The sequence below is a fragment of the Ptychodera flava genome, chromosome 15, assembly GCF_041260155.1.
Source record: "Ptychodera flava strain L36383 chromosome 15, AS_Pfla_20210202, whole genome shotgun sequence".
NCBI classification, from domain to species: Eukaryota; Metazoa; Hemichordata; class Enteropneusta; family Ptychoderidae; genus Ptychodera; species Ptychodera flava.
Genome location: NC_091942.1, coordinates 12,383,523 through 12,406,909, shown reverse-complemented (window position 1 = coordinate 12,406,909; position 23,387 = coordinate 12,383,523). Strand labels below are relative to the sequence as shown.

The window sequence follows — 23,387 nt, the reverse complement described above, 5'->3', positions numbered from 1 at the left end:
AAGGTAATTTTTTTTTTATGCTTTTGCTGTGTACAGTTTAATAACCAAATAAAGCTCCCATCGAATTCATGGTTTGTGCACTCCATCAGTGGGATCAGAACTCATCTAATTAAAAAGGTTTATTAAGTCTTCTTTGGAAATGAAGAGAATCAGTTCTAGAAGACAGCAGGTGGCTGACATACATGTATATGTTTATAAAGCCTTCATATGTATGTTTTCTCGAAACAATGTGATAGCAAATTCTTGATTACTAGAATGATGGTACATGAATGTAGAAAAAGTCATACAGGTGAAAACGGTCTCCTGTAAATGAAAACTGATCTACGAGACACTCAATCCAGTTTTAGGGATGTTTCCTATACTGTTTTCATCAGACATCACTCAGATTGGAAATATTGTCAGATAAATTTCCCATTTCCGACACGGGTCTTCCTGAATGTCAATGGTATCATTTATACAGTAGAATATACTTGAAGAGACCAGGAGTGAGTGCATTGCATCAGTAACCTCAAGCTAACAGGTGTAATCTGTTACCCAGACTGAATATAAGCTTGCAAGCTTCCAATAAAGTGGCCTCTGCTTAACCTCTGGTACCAAACTAATGGGTTTGTGAAAAGGAAATTGTCTCACCCAGGTTGTCAAACTCTAATTGTGCAATGACCATATTTGAGTAAGTTACAAGAGTTAACCAGACTTGTATTTGCCAATACATGTATACAAAAAGTATGCATAGTGTAAAACGCTGAATTTTAAAAATGCCGAAAGTTGTCATACAAATAATAAAAAGACGCACGTATGTGCAATGCATACTTGGAGTGAGTAACTCCAAGTATGCATTGCGCATACGTGCTTGGCACTATTTTATCTTGGGAAAATCTCAATGTCATTGACTTAGACCAATTTGGGTTTTATAATGCTATATGGTTACCTGAGACAGCATAATAGTTACATTACCATAGTTTCTTACAAAGATCATTTTTATAACATAAATAGCCTTACTATTTCACAATGCATACTTGAGTCACAAGATATCTAGCAATGTAAATTTCTGGATTTGAAAATTAAAAAGATAATCTTTTCATTGATGACAACTCCCACAGAAAAATTGAACACTCATCAGCATTTTATGAGCTTTGAAATTTACAATCTGCATTCATGCAAGTGTTTCTACACTTTTCCAGGGTAATAGCTGGCTTAGCAAAGATCAGTTGTTATTTATTTAATCGTTTTAAATTATATATACTATACTTTCCATGATTATTCAACTTCAAGGTATACAAAGTCGACAGAGAACTAGACTACAGAATCTACTCATTAGAGATAGAATTTCTAGCTTTGCTGCCCTAGTGCAACACTTAGTGAAATTTTCAGCCTGGCTTGCATGTGCCACGACTGTGAGAAATAATTGACATTTAACAGTGAAATTGCATGTAAATTAGCTATTTTCCTGATAAGACTTCAAGCGGTGAATGGCCTGCGGTGTAAACCCTAGACACTGATTTGATTGACAGGTTTCATCTGATAAGATTCAGAACACTCTAGCTCATTTTATCCTTGAATACGCATCTCAGGTCAAAGGTGAAACAAAAACAGTTATTGATATGTGTGACACCGAAGACAAGGATTTACCTTTCTTTCCTATTCTGTTGATTTCTCGAGTCTAACACCGTGACACTAGGGCAAAGACTTCATGCAAAGCTTGAATTTTGATACAAAGGTTGCATTTTGACATAATGGTCGAGTCGAGGAAAAACAAGACAGCATGACCAATTCACTGTGCGATAAAGTATTCAATTCTGCAAGTTTTGACTAAAGCCTCTTTCACTACCTCTGAAATATCTCATTTGTTACAATGGGTAAGTGTTATCAAATTCTATTTACAGTATTACTAATCACAATTGTCAAGAGACAAGATTATACATGTACATCCAATATAATTTTGCTTTAGGGCTTACTGTTGCATTCAGTGTCACTGTCATGTAAAAGGGACATTTAGCCACTATCTTTTCAAATTATTTCTGTTAATTTTTGTTTCACATGAGAAATTATTTTGTTTTTCAAACTGAAATATGTTGAAGTATCAGTCATCAGATCTTTTCTAGATCTATTCATACTTTGCATACACATAACATGTAAATACATGTATGCTGATGGAAAAATTTCTAGTATGTACCATAATTTATGTCATTGAAGCATTTATTGTTATATCCACAAGCATGGAGGGAGTACAGATCTGACGACTGACAATGTAGCATGCTTCAGTGAGCAGAACAACATGAACAATTACTCACATGAAACAATAATAAAAGATAGCAATTTTGTACTTTTAGGTGTATGTAAAGTTTGCAGTTCAGTGTTGAAAAGTAATCGAATAGAAACTCTATATAGTCAAGCCTACAACTTATACAGAAGCTTCCAGAATTTCAATTTGTTTCATATAGCATTCATGAAGGATGACAGGATACATCATGTATCTCGTTTTCAAGACTGCTAAGTATTCTTGACCAATAAAGTGTTTGATTACAGTTCTTCTTTAAGGTAAACTGCACCTCAGGGACAGCTAGTCCAACTCTCAAAGTTTTACAATACTTTTCTGATCTACCACTAGTTTCAATAACTCAGACTCAATGGTACAACATCAGCCACACATGCAACTCTGACCAAATTTGTCTGAATTTCTGGCAGCAGTCTCCAATGTGGCACGCATGCAGGTACATTGTATATTTAATGACAAACCTGCAACTGTGAACATCCCCACTACATAAAAACCTGAAAGACTAAACACACAGAGACACACAGACAAAACTTATAATGAGAGTAGTGTGGGACATGATAACACTTTGAAGGAAAACCTTGAATGAAGAAACTAAATTTTCATCAATGTACTTCCATTCAGGAAAACCAGCTTTATCAAAATTACGACTGTTCAAAAACCTATCACATGCATCTTATAAAAAATTCCATTCTCGCTGCATTTGAACATTTATTTTTTTATTTTCAAATTTGTCATTATTACGGAACTAATACCACGGGTTAAATAAATCTTCATTAGTAGCTGTAAGGCAACAGCAGAACTCCCCTTCTGGGAGAAAACTCTGATAATGGATGGAATCTGATTATCAAAACGGTGTCTGAAGAATAAATGGATACGTGAGACTTTACCATCAAAAGGTGTAGTCATTATTTATGGTACAGAACATGTAATTTGGCAGATGAAACTCAAGTACCCATCCAGATTCAAATTGAAATGTTTTCATTTACACACAGTGTGCTTTGTGTTTTCCAAATTCAGTTGGAGACTACTTGGAAAGCTGACAAATGAAGATGGAATAAAAATGTGAATCTTATCGCTCTTTTTATGATGATACACAAATGCAGAATGATACAGATTTACACCAGTACATTCATATGATATCAAAGAGAGATGATGTAAATGTTTCCACCCCTGTTTGCACTTTGTTTCCTCTACTTTTCTGTACCACAGCAATGAAATGGTAACTGTTGAAATGAATAAAGACGTCCCCATCCTGCAATCCTGTTGATTGCTATTGTAGGCTTTGCTGGTAAACTGTAGAAATCCTTACTAATGACTTGCCACAGCCATCAAAATTTGGACAAATTTTGTCTGTTTTGACTCTTTCTGACACCATAGATTGTCTGTATCTTCTATGGCAGTCAATAACATTTATGGTTTTCATCAAAACTAACAATGGTACTTAAAGAGGGACTGCATTCATTATCCATTATTTTGGCTTTCATTGCGATTTCAGAAAATCTAGTAAAAAATTACACACAGACATCTATTTTGGCATATTACTGGTGTAACTGCCATAAATGTCTCATTTCATATCTCAACTCAATACCGACCCGAAGGGCATATATGCTGCTACAACACAGGCCACTGACCCCTCCATAGTTTGACCCAAACCTGTCATTATCAAAGGTGGTTGTGGACCTGCTTACAGGGAATTGGTTTGAACAGTCTGAACTTACTCACCCAGCGATGTAAGCAAAGTACGTGAGTGTATCAGTCCTACGTCCACATGATGATATCTCAGTATAAGAATGCGTAAAAGCAGTCTCTCTGCTTCTGATATTTGTGACCAAGACATCCTTTTCTCCCATTTCAAAATATACATCCTAAAAAAATTGGAAAACAAGAATTGTTAGTCAACAACGGTTTTATGTTCTACTCTTCAAAATATACAGAGATATAACAGCATTATGGTTGTAACCTCAGCCTGTACATGTGTACCGTACCGTAGACTGCATTCTCATTGTTGACAAGCGAATTCTGGTCCTCCTTAGAATTCAATGTAAATTATAAATGCTCATCTAACAATTGTTACTTATTAGGGACAGTAGATGTTACTTTTGATATTTTATACTCTAATATTGTTATTAATATTCAACTACGGTTTCATATTCTACCTACCTCCAAAACATACTGAAATACACGATATTCATCTTGTCAAGTCAGCCTGTACATGTGTACGGTAGACTGCATTCTTATTGTTGACAAACCAATCCTGGCTATCAGTTCCTCTCCTTTTCTTCATGCTCTGACTGATCGTAGTAAATAAAATAAATGACTATATAGCCTAACCTAGCCTCTTGACTCTTTATTTATTTTACACCCCATTACAAGGACGTTTATCTCTCATATACACACATCTTGTAATTAATTAGTCAACATGACTAATTATGCTAATCCGTGGACTTATCAGGGATTTTATGGGTTGGTCAACATCGCGAAAGATAGGAAAGGTTACTAAAGGTGGGTTTACACGTGTATTTTTTTAAACCTGAGGGAATCTGATTAGTCGCTCTGTAAATATTCCTTATCAGCGATCTAAGCGATCTCACGTTTACACGTCATACACAAGGTAAAAATTTAGTTCGGGTCAAGCGAAAGAAATAACGCCACCAACAATACAGTAGTCTTCATAAAAACGTATAGCCCGTACATCGAAACGACAAAAATCAAGCAAGCCCTGACAGAAAACTGGAGTGAACTTGAAAAAGACGAAACACTAAAAAACTGTTCCAAAACCAACCAATAATCGCATATAGAAGGAACAGAAATATAGGCGACACACTTATAAGCGCCAGACTTCACAAAAACTACAATAGCTCAAACTCAGGTTCACACGAACCTACACAAACACAACAAGACCAAACAGTAGACATTCTAGCTTCCCTACCAAACGTAAGTGGAACAACATATTATAAAATAAAAACAATCAACCATTCAACACGTCTCACCAATCAAAAATGAATTTTAAGCGACTGATGAAGAAAACTCTGTTTTCGAAACGTAGCGCCAAAGGAACACAGTGTCAGTAGTCTCTCCGCTCCAGTGCGGATTAACACAGGACACGTAGATTACGGGACGTCTCGCCATGGCCAAGCAACATTTTACATAAAACAGTTAAACATGATATACACTTATATTATACACAATATCATACACAAAACGCAAACAACCCAAATATGAACGATGTGTGGAGTTGCTTTCCCTTTACTACCTACAACTCGTCGTAAAATGGCATCGTTTTTCTAGCTCTGCCACTACGACGGTTGTTGTCGGACACCGACTTGAACTGAGCTCGCAACCGTTTGATTTTGTTGTGGCATTGTTCCGCTGTCCTCTCGAGTCCCTTCTCCCTGGCCTTGGCAGCGACGACTTCATACACTTGCCGATCCCTCGACGTGCTGTCCATCATACGGATGACATTTTCGTCTCTCCAGATTGACATTAGTAGCCTGATCTCTTCCTGCGGCCAATTGTTGCCGCAATCGCGAGAGCTTACTTGAACACCGTCCATTGTGGTAATGACTGCAAGCCAAAAGGCAGGATATAGTTCGGCGTTTAGTTCAGTGTTCTGGTCACACGTGTAAATAGGCCATTGTTTAGTACGGAGCACCGAACCTGGACCAGCCCTCCGACACCGAATTAATTTAGTTCTTTGTTAGTTCGGTGTTGTCTGTTTCACACGTCCAACTGACACAGGTTTAAATTTATTCCGGTGTCAACTCCGGACTTAACTCACACGTGTAAACCCCCCTTAAAACGGGCTCCTTTTTCATTACATCTCTATCTTTGCAATGTTGACCAACCCTTGATAAGTCCACGGATTAGCATAATTAGTTGTGTTGACTAATTAATTACAAGATGTGTATATGAGAGATAAACGTCCTTGTAATGGGGTGTAAAATAAATAAAGAGTCAAGAGGCTATAGGTTAGGCTATATAAGGGGGGTTTACACGTGTGAGTTAAGTCCGGAGTTGACACCGGAATAAATTAAAACCTGTGTCAATTGGACGTGTGAACAGACAACACCGAACTAACAAAGAACTAAATTAATTCGGTGTCGGAGGGCTGGTCCAGGTTCGGTGCTCCGTACTAAACAATGGCCTATTTACACGTGTGACCAGAACACCGAACTAAACGCCGAACTATATCCTGCCTTTGGCTTGCGTCATTACCACAATGGACGGTGTTCAAGTAAGCTCTCGCGATCGCGGCAACAATTGGCTGCAGGAAGAGATCAGGCTACTAATGTCAATCTGGAGAGACGAAAATGTCATCCGTATGATGGACGGCACGTCGAGGGATCGGCAAGTGTATGAAGTCGTCGCTGCCAAGGACAGGCAGAAGAAGGGACTCGAGAGGACAGCGGAACAATGCCACAACAAAATCAAACGGTTGCGAGCTCAGTTCAAGTCCGTGTCCAACAACAACCGTGGTAGTGGCAGAGCTAGAAAGCGATGCCATTTTACGATGAGTTTTCGGTAGTAAAGGGAAAGCAACTGGTAGTAATGGGAAAGCAACTCCACACATCGTTCATATTTAGGTTGTTTGCGTTTTGTGTATGATATTGTGTATAATATAAGTGTACCGGTATATAACGTTTAACTGTTTTATGTAAAATGTTGCTCGGCCATGGCGAGACGTACCCGTAATCTACGTGTCCTGTGTTAATCCGCACTGGAGCGAAGAGACTACTGACACTGTGATCCTTTGGCACTACGTTTGGAAAACAGAGTTTCCTTCATCAGTCCACCGTCCCTCCACCCACGGAGGACGGTTATCAGTCGCTTAAAATTCGTTTTTGATTGGTGAGACGTGTTGAATGGTTGATTGTTTTTTTTTAATAAGTTGTTCCACTTACGTTTGGTAGGGAAGCTAGAACGTCTACTGTTTGGTCTTGTCGTGTTTGTGTAGGTTCGTGTGAACCTGAGTTTGAGCCATTGTAGTTTTTATGAAGTCTGGCGCTTAATAAGTGTGTCGCCTATACTTCTGTTCCTTCTATATGCGATTATTGGTTGGTTTTGGAACAGTTTTTTTAGTGTTTCGTCTTTTTCAAGTTCACTCCAGTTTTCTGTCAGGGCTTGCTTGATTTAGTCGTTTCGATGTACGGGCTATACGTTGTTATGAAGACTACTGTATTGTTGGTGGCGTTATTTCTTTCACTTGACCCGAACTAAATTTATACCTTGTGTATGACGTGTAAACGTGAGATCGCTGATAAGGAATATTTAGAGAGCGACTAATCAGATTCCCTCAGGTTTAAAAAAATACACATGTAAACCCACCTATAGTCATTTATTTTATTTACTACGATCAGCCAGAGCATGAAGAAAAGGAGAGGGACTGACAGTGACAGAGAAAACTGAGAAATATTCAATAATAGCTTATTAATAGTGTTTGGGCGGCCTGTGATCTAACATGTATAGACAAGCTGAATAGTGGGTGTTTCAACAATCACATGCCTAGGGAGTAGTACAAGAAACTGCCGTTTACATATAAAACAAAAAGAATGGAAGATTATCGACAAAGGGCACTTTAAATCAGATTCAATCTCTGTTTTTGCTCTTTATATTTAGTGAACATTAATTGTCAGAATTCTTTCACACACTGTTTTGTATAGATGTGTTTTGTGTAGTTCACACACAATTTCTTTTCACCCCAAATTTATACCTGAGATTGTCACAGGCAAGCATCCATATAGCTATGACTAACCATATCAGTCGGGATTAATAAAAAACTCTCTTGAAATATGTCAAGCAGTGGATATAGATTTTTAAAATTGTCCACAGGATTTTGATCAAGTGTACCACTCAATGAACAACAAGCTAATCATGAGTACAAGGGATAAATCATTGGAGATTGAGATTTGTTTTCTCAGAGGACAGCTGATCTTCTTAGCGCTTGGAGAAGTTTTGTTGAAGACAGTTACTCAATGATATATAAAGATGAATTGCCTCTCCTGAAAGCATAATAAAGGCATAAAAAATGCATGACACAATACACCTTGATTAAGTCTCCTAAACTGCAACATTAAAGACCACGAGCAAATATACTATGTAGTGCTGCGGTATACAAATACATTGGAGCACAACCTTGACATTCTGTCTGCAGTTCAAACTATGTCACTCCACAAACATGAGCGAAATTTTACTTTCTGAAATCAAAATATTTGTACTCTGTAATCGGTTGCCTGATGTTAAGCGGAAGAAACAGCCTGACATGAAATGGAAGATATTCCATCGTTGGGAAAGCCATAGTGCTCAACAGAGTTTGACATGTCAGGTTTTTTACACTGATTGCGGATTATTGATATGCTGTAAGACGTCACTCTGAATTTCAGTAAACTGAACCTGAAAACTGTAAGCCACGATTACAGTATCAGACAGGCCATTACGAAGGTCAAAATGCACTAACTCTTTTGCATTATAAAAGGACACCAGCAAAGTAAACTCATTCGTTCTCAATCATTCATTTTAGCAATTAGCATACAGCGCCAGTTTTCTCGCTGACAAGTAAATGAACAAAGTTGCAAATACGTGTATGCTTCTTTCAAGTTTGAATACTCTTTCCTTTAAAACACAAAATAAAGTGGTTGATTTTATGTGTGTGGAAATGTTCAAAGAACACGGCTTTTAACTACCTAAAACTGAAGTAAGACTCAGGTATGCCTTTTAGTGTGTTTCAAATGGAGGAGAAAAAGAGGACATTCTTTCGGAGCAGAAATTAATTAATTATTTCATTAGCATTGCCATCCTTTGAAGCCTTTAGAAATGCAATTATGATGGTGAAGGAAATGGTGACATAATGGAATTTTGTGGAAGTGGTTGAGAAAGGCACCATTTAGAGCAGTTTGAGTAAAAGTATTGAAAGAGAGGTCATGAACCCAAGTAATATATGCATGACAGGGAGGTCAAAGGTCACTCACCTCATATTCCTAATTGAGAGAAAAAGTCCATTAGAAGTGAAAGCCAGAGGAATAGAAATGGCAAGATAGTAAGTGAAATAAAGACCAGTATGACAGCATGACTGAGAGAAAATAGTAGACGGCTATTTTTGTAAAGCTCCAACAGAAATTGTCAGAAACATTTATAACTGTGATTTTTTCATGGTTAGAGAAAGCCAAATATTTTATTGAATAAAATTGGACCTGATGTGACTTAGAAGGCTAAAGTTGTTTCTCCTGGACCTAATTCTTTCAGATATTTGTTTGACTCAAACAAGAAACTAACTACTCAAAAATAGGTCTGTCCCCACAATACAAGAATTCACATTATTTTCAAAAATCTCAGTGTTAGTATAAGAACATATTGCTTCATGTTGTGAATGGTGCATTCTGTGTATATATATATTTAGAATATTAGTACAATATGAATCAGTTCTTCAAAGAGAGGCAAACTGACTGTTGTTTGATTTACAGCCATGCAATGGTTTTAACATTGCAGGTTGCTTAATTGAAACTACCTAGAAAGTCTATATTCTGTAACTTTCTAACATTTAAGTCATTTAATAAAACTGTGAATGGAACAAAAAATGTTAACACTCAAGAGAGACGATAGGTCTGGAGAGGACTGTACACAATCACTGTGTAATTGATACCCACATTAAATTCTGAGAGATATATTGAAGGAATTGAGTCGTTAAGGGTTTTGTTTAATAAAGCATAACAGTTTGACTAGATCATATGGATGAACAAATCTACGTATTACCCTACTTTCATATCTGTAGAAGCAAATGACATTTCTCTCTGTAAATGCCGATGATAAAAAAAGATCCTGAATACACCACCCACTCAGGCTTTTGTTCCACATTTTCAAAATTCTGTATTTCATTCAAATGGTTTCGCGACTTCAAAATAAAAGTCACAATTACGAGAGTGGCATCAGATATTGCTCTGTTGAACAATTCACAAGTACCAGTTGAGAAGACTGGCAAAGCAGTGCATCAGACACTATGCCAAGGAAAAGAAAAGGCATGGCGTCCAACTGGCTTGACAGATTAAAGGAATAAACACTGGCAAAGTAGAGAGTAATGAGAAACACTTAAATAATTTGATGCTGAGATTTTACCTGAGGGTTTTTCTCATGTTTCTTGATTACGGACATTATAGCACCTTCAATTTGGTTGACTCCGCCATCCTGAAATTGTAGAGAAAAAATCAAATATTAGCAGACAGAGTGGAATTAATCTGTTGAAAAACCTTTCCTTGAGAAGCTTATTTGAAAAATTGCGGAGCTCTGTGCCATCTGTCAGTCTAGACAAATGTAAGTGGCTAGAAAGATTTCTTATATGATCAAGAAAGTATTGTATATTGATTGTTGCAAAGTGACACATGATATAAATGAAAACAGTTCCATATATGTTGATTGATGAGATTAATCTTGGTGATCATTGACAAGAGGCCTGAAAATGGATGTGTAAAGAATATCACTTCTGAAAGAAAAGAAAATTAATGGATGCTAAAAGCATTATGAATTATCATAGTCTATCATGATAAGTAATAATAAAAGTAATGAATCAGAATTCATTTACATGTATATTTTGTAAGAATCAAGACAGAAGACCAAGTAAGTAGTGTTTGTTGAGTACATCTAGCAAACAGTCAGGAATTTTTTTCACCAAATCTGATCAAAATTAAAATAAGGTTATTCATTAAATATTTTATGTTCATATACAAAGAGTCTTCAAATTGAGGATGCTGTCATCAACTTCAAAAATTAAACTGAAAGAACGACAAAGGCATTCATTAGACATTTTAGATAGATATGTGCTGGAACTAGGCTTCACAAAGACAGTAACTGTTAAGGAACAATAATTACTGACCGTGTTATTCATAACCGATTGAGATATGAAGACTTGGGTTCAATGTTTGAGTAACATTAACAGGTTGGTATTCAACACAGAAGATGGTGTGTAATGACACGGTGTTCTTTTGACAAACTTGATTAAAATGCAACCAATATTAACTGAGCATTGACCACAATTACATATGAAAGAAAGAGAGTAATGCAATTCAGATGAAACTAATTGCGTCATCCTTTTAAGACTTTGAGAAAGAAATTGCATTACGCACAGTGTTATGACAAACAATGGTGAAACAAGCAAAAATAAAATGTCAGCTGATGAAAAACAAATTACTGAACAGTAATGCTTTCTATTTATGTAGAATTAAGACTTAACAAGGACAAGAAAGTGAACACCTGGCAGCCATTTTGGATTGTGTCACATAATAAAGTGACTAGTTCTCATAGGAGCCATATTGGTTCACATTTACAAAGCAAAAGAGGAAGAGTATTATGTGCGGCAGTAAAGAGTCAGTCAATAATGTTTCATTCAATTAAGTGTTTGGGGAGGAGGTACATGGTTCACAACTATAATGTGTATGATGAAGCAATGTGGAATAAGTACATTACACACAAAGAATGCATTATCCTCCGTGCAATTTTGGAATAAATTAATACAGAACATATCATAGCTTGGCATCTAGCAGAAAACGCGAATTGAGTCACAATGGTTTCAGAAAATTGATGCCTTAATAACAAGAACTTTGAATGAAATCATAAATTTCTCGCGTACATGGTGATGTTTGGGAAAACATGGCAAAATGGCCATCAGAAAGCCATATTAGACGCCACTTTGCAAACACAGAAGAATGCTTATAAAGGGTATAGTGAATCTTCCTAAGGGCACCAATACAACACATGAATATTCACATTGCAGAGACGTACAGTTTGAAAGATATTAGGAGCCTGGTCTGCAAGACACCCTAATTCATGTCTTTAATTAATAAACTAAGAAAACACAGCCAAAGGGTGCATTTTGTCATTTTTTATAACCAGATGTAAACTAAATGTGGTCCAATATTTAGGGGATACAGAGGGGCTGGTGGCTTGAATCTGTGTTCAAGGAGTATTTTGTCAACAGCCGTGTATCACTGGCAATTTAAGTTTGAAAATCGCCTGGATTTTTACACAATTAAGATTGAGATGAATTCAAGGGTCCACACAGTAACTTCAAAATTAAAGACTTTCAAGGACATTTTCAGTAATTTTCATGGACTCTCCAAGGTCAAAAATATGATTTTCCAGGTATGATTTTTTACACATCAGTTTACATAACATTTTATGACATCATGATGGACCCTTAATTGTAATTTTATAAAACTCATGGATGGCCGATCAATTTTCCAGCACTTTTCCGGGACTCAATGTCATTTTCAAGTACCTTTCAAGGACTTTCCAGGAGGCTGTAAAACTCAAGGATTTCCAAGAACTATCCCGGGAGCATACATTGCACAGACTCTGTGAATTCTTATTCAGTATCTAATGATGGTAAGGAGATGGAAGATAAACTCATCATCATTCCATTATTGTCCTGTGATAAGAAAGTCAGTTGGTGTACCTGATGATGCATTCTGTAATGATATGCATGCAATTTGAAGACCTCTATTTTAAGAGAGATTACCTTTTTTTGTTATGTGGTACACCAAAAAATGTACCATCTGTGCAAGAGGGTTGAGTCTTCAATTGTCTTTAATTGACAAACAATGTCAGTAATACCATAGAAATGAGATATGTACTATCGATAATAATTCAACAATGTTTTTCTCTTTCTTACAGAGATTTTATTGCCTTTGACATTTATTGTAATAACAAGTCATTTTATGTCATTTTCAGAAGAACAGTGATTTCAATAAAATGTCATAACAAATGCGGTAATACATACCATAGTACGTAATACATATACATGTACCATACTTCAACATCTGGAAGAATTTTTTATATTATATTTTAGCAATTCAAACGTGATGCTCATCAAAAGGTTTCAAACAATCCGTTTTGTCAAGCTCCCTCCCTGGCTAATGTGACACTTTGGAGCGAGAGGAGTAATGGCATGTTATTTGTGTAGCAATTTACAACTTCAATATCTGTCATATGCCAGGGAAAATTACGCTGAAAATGCAGCCTAATGGAGAAAAAGTAGTGTTGACTATATGCACTAGCTAAACAATAGTAACTTCACATGTAATAACAGTGCAGGATGTTGACATACCGGATACAGGGACAGTCTTTGGTGATACAAAGCCTTAAATGTTGCCATGGTTGCTATATAAATCAAACCAGTGTTGACAAAGCAGTGGGAAATCGTTACTTTCCCATGGATGTAAATTTGCTGTGTATATTTGCGGCTATTCTGGACAGTAAGGACTGGGAGTGGGAATTTAAGAAGTACAAACTATTCCAACTACTGTGGTGAATATCAAGTGGGTCAGTCCAAACACAGTCCATATGTGAAATTTGCAGCAGTTACTGTGTAGATAATGGATACATGAGGTGTGGAAAACAGTTGACAAGACCCATCTGCTACTATACAATAGCATAAACAAGAATAAACATCTATTGTATAGTAGCAGATGGGTCTTGTCAACTATTTTTCACACCTCATATTCCAACTGTTGAACTGATCAAAACTAAGATACTGGTATATCTGAACAGGTTAATTATGATAATTATATAATGATAATTATTTCTACGTACCTGGCCGACTGCTATTTTGTCAATGTACTTGACGCGGTATCCAGCACTGTTGAAGATAATCAAAATATATGTATTCTAGTTTCTTACATTTTCACAAGTTCTTATGGCTTGATAAAGGACATCAAGGATATATTAACTAACATATTGATAATCAATTATTATATTTATTTTGGACACACTACATAAATTGTCACACAAAAGCTACACAAAAGATTCCTGAAAGTTATTTCTACAAATGTTTGTTTGTTTGTGTTGTGACAAATCTCTTCTCAATGAGACTGGTACTCAAGATACAGACTTGTGATTACATTACCAACGGTATCAGACTCTGTTGCCATTGGAACAGTGGCGACTTGGTAACCCAAGGTAGCCAGAATTGTGAGTATTCTACTCCTGAGAAAGTCTCTTGTCTGAAAGGAGACTGAAAGAGGCTATTTGATATGAAAGAGGATGTTTGACAATGCAACTGGCATCTTGGATGATAAGTGACTCCTATACTCTGATAGTAACTATTGATTTTTTCATTAAGTTTACTGCAGGTAGTTGCACTGACCAAGGGCCTGAAATATAACCTTTAGTAAAGTTGTATCATTCAAAATTCTAATTGTCGTCGGCTCATCTGCACCAGCAAGCCTTCATTAAAGTAAACACTCGCAATCAGACTCCACATGTCTTAAACACAAGTGCACAAGTAATAGGAGATGATGAGCCCCGAAACAGGCATGGACTGTGAATATCACAAGGTGACAAGGTCACTTGGTTCTTTTGTCTGCCATTACAAAATGACATACACGCTCGTTACATATATCATCTGCCCTCAACTGTTAACCCTAAGCTTAATCAGTAATATGAGAAAAGATATCAGCTTCAGTTTCGGTGGAGATGAAGAGCTCATTTGTTACATCAGTGTAACAGTCACATCTCCAAACATTGCATGATACACAGATCAAGCCATGTAATTTGAACTTGCCTTCCTTCTGGGCTTGATATGGGAACCTCATCTAGTTCATCTCGCGGCAGCTGGGCATGAGGTGGGATCCTGGGCTTTGGATCTCTCTCTTGCGGCTCCTTGAAGTTTTTGAATTCTTTCCTCAGGATTCCAAGCCGGACATAAAGTGGTGAGAAAATCTTGCCGTTTTTGAGATGGCACTGTAAGATAGGGGTCAACAGAAGTGAACAGCTTGTTGTTGGAATCAAAATTTTCCTTTTTTCGTATTTAAATATAAACTTTCAGTATATTTCCAACACTACACAGAGTAAGGAAAATATTTTTTTAACACGATGTTGAAGCCCAGCGATTTTATTCACTGTTATATTGCTTCATGCTCTTTTTTGTTTTTAGAAGGACCCTTTCATTATTTTTTTAACTTTTCATTTTGCTTTTAGTAGAGTTCAATCTAATGCAAGTAATTCCTAATATTTGAAATTCAAAATTGCCACCATTCCTGTTTTAACTCAATGGGTAAAATACATTTTTGATTTTCAGAAAAATGAGTGGATGCAAACTTTATATACTCCATGAGCTTCAAAATGAGTCTTCCACACAATACAGACATAAAAACTATTGTTGAAGTTTGAGAGTCTAAATATCTGTCTCAAAGATGTATTCTACCTTTATCATAAATAAATTTGTATCATACACTCCTAAACAAAGGGACTTGCCTTTAGCAATCAATTACATTTATAATCAATTAATGCATACTCAAGCTTTGTTACATAATCGATAATGTCATATACAGGTGAAAGAGTGTTTACCGCCGGTTACATTTTCCATTGAAATGTTCTGGCGAAAAGGATATGCTCAGAGATGAGTGTAAATTGTCAAGAGTATTTCATTGTGATGTTAGCAATATTTATTGCAATGAAAGAAGGAGAATTTCTCACACTCCTAGTTTGTTTATTCTAGGCCTGTGTATCCTAATAGATAATTTTTGTGAAGTACGGTACAAATCGACTTGCTTCCTTTCTTCATAAAATGCATGGTTCTCTGATCCTTTGGAATCATTGAATAAAAATTCTTATTTGATAGTTACCTTTTTTGTAATCATATTTATACTTATACACATTTGCTGAAAAAAGTCATGAAAAACTACAGTGTATGTAGGATCTGTTAAGAATTTCAATCAAGATTTCTTAAAAAATCACAGCCATTTTTTAGTGTATGTACGTCTTTATTGTAAACACACTTCATAAAACATTTGGAAACATCTGAATGTGGATAAATATATCACCACCGCACAAAAAATAGTGGAAGCAAATGAAATTTTTAGAGCAAAAAGTGTACGGTATTTGGAAACATCTGAATGTGGATAAATATATCACCACCGCACAAAAAATAGTGGAAGCAAATGAAATTTTTAGAGCAAAAATTGTACGGTAGAAACCCCCCCCCCCCCCCCCCCCCCCCCCCCAATAAGTACATCATGCTTTGAGGCTAACAGCAGGATATTATATTTTTTTCTCAGATGATACATAGCAAGGGTAATTTATAAGTGATTTGGAAAGTAATTACCTTAATAAAATTCTTTAATTTCACGGCATGATTCATGGGTATTAGTTTACCAATCCTGACATATTCCCTCCTACGATTGCTTAAATACATTATTTAGAAACCCAGTCTGTGTTTCTGCTTTGTGGCTATCATGACATTAATGAGATCATGTCGATTTTTGCATTCTGCACTGCAAGCCACTCTGGGCTCGTTCTGCGATTATCACTGTATCCAGGGAAACTGTTTGGTTTCATAGCTACGGGACAGAGACCGTACCTCATTATGTATTCATCTATCATAGCGGGGGTCTCTTTTTTACGTTGCAGGGCTGCACTGTACTGGTCGGGGCAGAATGTTCTTTTTTGAAGATCAAACCTGAATTAAACAGCGACTTGTTATTCATTTAGCTTGCTGATAAGTTGACATATGACAACAGTGGAGTCTACGGCATGAATAATTGGGTCTATCAATTTGAGACATTTATTAAATATACATGTCAAGTACTTGCTGGGCTGACTTCAGTTGGAACTTTTATGAAATGTAAAATTTTATGAGCAGATGCGTTTACTACTCCTGATAAAATATTGATTTGATAAACCAACACGAAACACGTATAAATTCTTGATAATGTATGAGTACAAGTCCTGTGGAAATTGATGCAGAAATCAATATCCACCCCTTCACTAGATGTGTTTAAAATTTCATGATTTTGACAAAATGTGCTACATTGACATCAGATAATGATGTTTTTGTTCTTGACTTTCTGTCTGGCAGTTTCAATATTTAAATGGGAACTACTTAAAAAATGCCATTGCTGAACATTTTCAGTGAAAACACTGGTTGTGCATTTAAATCTATTTGAAAAAATATTGAACAGAAATACATAATAATATAAAGTTTAAAATGTTCAGAAGTTGGCAAATGAGGTCGTTGAAGCCTTCTGTTTTTCTATGGTAAGCCTTTAATATACAGATTTGAATGGCGAGTTAAAAATGACAGCAACTGTCTCTGGGCATGATTTTATATTTTAATGTTCTGTAAAATATTCTGGGAACCTATTATATTTTAAAGAACCTTAAAGCATTCAGAAATCAAAGCTATCATACAACCCTCTTTAAAGAAAGACCAGATGATGAAATTGATGATATAAATTTGCATATTGAATATGCATATGAGCCCTGATAACTGCAAAACCTCATGCGCATAGCTTGATGTGGTTTCATTTTCCACCAACATGAATTGAGATCACATGTTTAATTTTGAGTACGTAGTTTATCAAGTAAAGAAAAAAGGTAAAATCAATGATTGCTTAATTTTTAGGGATTTGTAACACTATCTGACCTATTTTGATATTGCCAAATCCTTCATGGACTGCTTTGGTCAACCTGTGCCACACTAAAGCTATGTACACCCATGGGAAAACCTTTGTCTGAAATTGCATACTAAATATCAATAATGATTTTAAAATACTGATGACCACATGTTTTCACTTTCCTCATTAACAGGTGTATAGTTTTTGATGTGCAATTGAGAAAGGGAAATATTGCACATCGACAACAGATCAACCCACAATGCACTGGGCAATCCTTGTAACAGCATGCTGTTCATCCCTCAATTCTGCATTTTGCAACACACATGCAACACGCGGAATCTTAAATACAGATAATGGACTTCTATTCCCAGCATTCATTTGATAAAATCACTCATTACGGTAAACTAATCCAGTGAAAATGGAAAAAAAAGAAGTCTTTCAGTTTTACATTGCACTCACTGAGATTGAAAAGAGGAAGCAAAGAACCTGTACCCTATTGCTTCAATGAACATGAGAAAATTAATTCTATCTTGGCACAGGGCAGGTTACAATTTTTATTGTGAGGAAAATGCAGGACTAATAACAATATATTTTTCAACGTAAGACAAACTGGCCAGATAAATATGAACTGATCAAAGACAAAAGGATTTAGTTTTTTTAAAAACAAACAAACAGTTTTTGTTAGATTATATTTATTTATTTATTTATTTATTTGTTGCAAGCCTTTTAAAGCAGGGGCTTACTGAAAACAACAGGAGCAGCAAATTACACTGGGCACTGTGATCCTTGACTAAATATATTAACAATTATTAGAACAATTGAAATTAATGTTCTGGAAAAGAGTCTTCTGTGAAGCATCATTGAACGCCTTTCCACTTTTTTCTCTCTGTTGATCAATATAAAATTTTCAATATGTTGATGCTAAGAGTAACATGGGTAGGGTAGTAGGTGCGCAAGTGCTATCCCTGAGTACATAACCATGAGTTGAAAGCAACCGGACATTACAAAGCAATTGTATACAGCCTTACCCAGGAGGCTGTACAATACATGTAGTGATATTTTTGCGTTGAGATGACTGCAGTATCAAAAACATCTTTAGAAATAAACGAGCAGATGTTTCACTTTCAGAAAGGAGACACAAAAGGTAACAATTAGGAAAATCAAGGGCAATTGGAAAGATATTTAAAAGTTCTCGAAATATTAAAAGTCATGGAAATGCCTTGTTTGACTGTTTTTCCTTCACATTTGTGAACACGTGCTTAGAGCACCAGCTTGTCTTCCTTTGCACCTCTAGACTGCGGTGTAGGAAATACTTTTCCATTTCATTTTCTCAGGAATGATGGATCTTTTTACAGGAAAACTCTCCCTACACCGAAAGGTGATCCTCCACACATGTATGTGCATATAGAAAGTGAATGCGTGACACCTTTGATAAGTGTGTTGTGTTATCACAATCCCACCTGACACTTGAATTTAAATGGTGTGTTGACAGAGAAACTTTGAAGTACGAGTCTACAATATCGATGAAGTTTCCTTTGTAAAAATCATGAGACACGGACATGTATTTTTTATGATGTATTAAGCTGGCATATTAATGTCTTCAATGATGGCATTAAAGTTAATGTGACAGATATTGATTTGTGTTCAAAGGTTTTGGACCTCCCTGAATATATGTCAGCCAACATTTATAATATCCGCTGTACATACTAACTGCATCAAATACACAAAAACTATATTGACGATGTTAAAAAATAAACTCTGGAATGTTTCAGAGTTTATATATGTAGAAAGTTACTTGGAAAAAACACACCGTAACCAGATCAAACATACCGGTACACGCATGGACGGTAATGCTGAAGAAAGGAATTGACATATGTGTCAAGATTCAACGAGGCAAAATCCACATGAGCAGACACGAGTTTGGCATGGAGTTACTAGGTCTTCTCGTTTGACTAATGGCAAGGTTCCTGATTAAAAGGAGAAAAAACCACAGTGGCATAAAATGTGTACCTTTTACCGCAAATGGGGTCAAAGGTCAAGTGACACGCCAGGACTGGAGCAGCGTGAGACTTTGTCAAGTGGATTACGTTCATTAGTGTTACTTTTCGTGGCTTAGCTGTAAATGTCGCTGAAGTGCCGGACAAATGTGTTAACCTGGATATTTTACCATCAAACATAAATTTAATCATCAAGTTGGCTTAGGCTTGACAAGGAGACAATTTGTCACAAATAAAACTCTCCTTGGCAGTCCAATCCTTGTCTTTTCCCGGATTTAGAAAGTAAGTAATTTTCATGACTAGGGTATGATAAGTATGATGGCATGGAGTCTTGACAAACTGCACAGAAGAAAGACTGCTTTTTTCTGGAGAAGTCTACCGTATCAGCTGAAACAAAGTTTGTCAACTATATTCCTCTTAGTTTTCTGTGTGCCATTTTTATTCTGCTGTTTACTCCACTTGAGAACAAAGAGAAGGGAAAAATAAATGATCAAAAATTTCTTTACTTATTTCCAAAGATATACAGTGAATCTGATCTTCTGTAAATGTGTCATTGATAACATACAGTACTACAAGCAATGAAATAATGATGATCATGATTACTTGAAATTTGTGAGTAAAGTCGGAATGATAATCACAACTTGAAAGAGTACACAGGTGTACAATTACTGTGTGTGCTGTATTGTTACATTTCACATTACTGCATGTCTTGTCAAAGTGTTACTTTTTAAATTGATTGCTTGAAGAATGTCTGGAGATGGAATTAAGATTGCAGCGTAGTTGGTATGCACGGTGACATCTTCATCAGGCTGGAAGCACATTTTGAAAACTGGTTTAGAAAAGAGTGTCTTACATAAACTTCAAGTGCTTGCGCAGAAAGAGCAATCTGACTCGGATCTGGTTCACACGTGACCTGGATGCCCAAGTGGATGAAATTTTCTTTTCCTGTTTCACTCAGGAGAACAAGTCACATTCATGATATTGCAGTTTTGATGATAGATGTGGGTGTCACAACCCCACGTATGTACCATTTCTCATATATTAATCAGATGCAACCCTTCGTACTTCCAATCCCCAGAGCCTGACAATGCATCATCACAGTGTCAGCCTAATATAGCCAGTGGTGAATCTTGTGAAAACTGGTTTAGTGGTTCCCTTGCCCCCATCCCACTTGTGAATATCTAATGCCAAAAAATGTTACAATGTGTGATTTGGAAAAGTGAGTTTGAGCATATCCCTTATTTATGGAAAGGTATTAATTTCAGCAAAATGATCCATTTTTCCATTGCATCATGTTTACTGATGTCTCTGTTTCAACAACTCAAATAGCAGAACCCTACATGTGGACCATTTCTAATGCTTTAATCGGATTCAACCTTTCATACTTTGAATTCCCATAGTCTGACAATGTATCATCACTGTCAGACTATATAGTCAGCGGTGAATCTTGTGAAAAGCATAAAAACAATGTAAAACTGGGTAAAACACTCTACTGTGATGAAGTGTTGTCCCTGTGTTGTCTGTTTTTATTGCTCTCATCATGTCTTTCATCCTGTTTTTATTTCAGTTTTTCAGTTTCTTTTGTGAAAATCACGTTGGCGTTTGCTTGTGAAAACTACCGGTATGTTAGTGTATTTTCCTCACTTGTGAACACCTGTACTAGTGCAGACGATATCACATGTTTTTGGACAGATATTGATTAACCCTTTGCACCCTGACCCCCTGGTACTCTATGACGTCATCGGACATTTCTGTCCGAGCCGGGTTCAAAGGGTTAAAGCCCAAACAATGCTTGTAGCATGTCGTGTGTAATACATATGTCTCAGTTTCAACCACATTTATTCTGTGTCTGAGAAGCATGAGAAAGATGCTATTTCCCCCATCCAAGAGATCCACTCCAAGACATCCCTCCATCTGGCTTAGTTTCTGTTTAAAAAGGAAGGGGCTTACAGCGCATATGATGTCAAGGATCTACCGTAGTGTACCTCACGGATGCCTCGGTTACCTCAATGGATATCCTTGAAATCACTGTAAAGCAATAACTATGACACTGAATTCCATCAGAGGAAATAACTCTCTCACAGTCTGTTTTCCTAACTGGATTTCTTTCCCTGGGAATTCACGTTGCATCAGCCTTTTTTTCACAGCAGAAGGGAGGGCATTATTTTCTAGCCACAGGAATTATGGGTAATGAAGTTACGATACATCCCCAACATTCTGACTCAGACAAGTAATTACATTGAAGCAAATCGATATTAATAATTGTCAATTACATAAAGGCACAGACTAATATAATTTGCTATTATCAGATAACTCGGCTCAGTTGAATCAGTGAAGCAAAATAGATCTGATCAAAGCCTTCATCGTCATGTGTTTTATTCAAAATAAAGACATACGACTGACCAATATATTTCTGAAATGAATTTTTCTTGTGAGAAACGGGCTATACAGATGTAATCTCCCGATAGTAACTATAATACAGGTCTACTAAGTAAACAGTTCTGACATGCTGTACTTAGCTTATCTATCTTTCATCTTTCTGTTTTCATCTTTTGTGGCGCATGAAATTGTTGAGTGTTATTGACAACAGCTGAAAGGTGTAATCACACTGTTCATTGGAAATACTGGTGCATTAACGCAAACAAAAAACATGAAAGAAACCTTCCCCACAAAACTGAATTAGGTGATGAAATGCAAGAGAAGCCGATCTGAGCATCTCTTTTTGCTGATATGTTGATTAGTTGTCGTGTGATTGCAATGGTCCAATGGCAATCAGATTCAAAGGCCTCTGTTACAATTCTCACAACATATTAACCTGACACAAGTCAGAACATTTCGAGCAATTTTTGGAGAAAAACTTCCTCAGGTTGTGCATACAAAAGATGCTGAGGAATATGTTGATATTAAAATAATACACACAATGCAAATGATAATCTCAAACTTTTTTATCATTTTCTAAGGTAGATTCAAAAAGGACACACTGTAATAACTAAATTTTCAATGACAAAACTACAGATCACCATGTAAATTTGACAACAAAGTTGTCAAAAAGTGTCCTCGACCTCTATTTGACATTAAAATAGTTGTCATCTGTGTTGATTCTCAGGGAAAAAATTAGTGTCAGGGCTTGACATAATTGTGATTCTGAAAGCCTAACCTACTTTTAAGCACTCATCATGATTACACATTTCATTGTAGGTTTGTTACTAAATATAGTTACAACATTGCCTGTTGCCATCAGAAATTCGGACAAATTTGATCCTCACACCTCTATTACTACAGGTTGTGGTCAGATCCTTTGATATATGATATTTTTTCAGTTTCAATAAAAATAGGTGGTGTAAAAGTACCAATTTCACCATATCCAGATGTGTAACTGCTGTGGTCTCATCAAAATTTTCACACAAGTGGTGACACTCTGAATCAGCCTATTCTCTATTCCCTGTCAAAATCAGTTAACAGCTATTAACAAAGACCAGAACGATTTTTGGGGGCTTTTTCTTGAAAACTTTTACCTTCAGGCAGCCATTTTGCCCAAAGTACAAACAATGAGGCGAAGCGATGTCAGAATAATTGAGTTGGGTGAAATTTGCCTTGTGTGCTGTTTCTTTTAATTGGAGGGTTATCATCCTGTTTAAGGAGAGTACGGTGGATGGGCAGTGCAAGTACATGAAAAGTTCCCAAGATTTTCCAGAGATACGAGACAAAACCTCAAAGGAAGTAGAAGTACTCAATAAA

At 36.3% G+C, this 23,387-nt stretch overlaps 1 protein-coding gene across 1 annotated transcript in view; it reads right to left on the bottom strand.

The window, feature by feature from the left end:
* Window positions 1–23,387, bottom strand: part of LOC139151177 (uncharacterized) — a 76,941-nt gene that overhangs the window by 6,721 nt on the left and 46,833 nt on the right. Inside the window, exons 11-14 of the mRNA XM_070723771.1 lie at window positions 14,820–14,998; window positions 13,850–13,895; window positions 10,382–10,450; window positions 3,998–4,140 (exon numbers count right to left, since the gene is read on the bottom strand). Of these exons, the coding sequence (XP_070579872.1) occupies window positions 3,998–4,140; window positions 10,382–10,450; window positions 13,850–13,895; window positions 14,820–14,998 (437 nt within the window). The remainder of the gene's footprint in view (window positions 1–3,997; window positions 4,141–10,381; window positions 10,451–13,849; window positions 13,896–14,819; window positions 14,999–23,387) is intronic.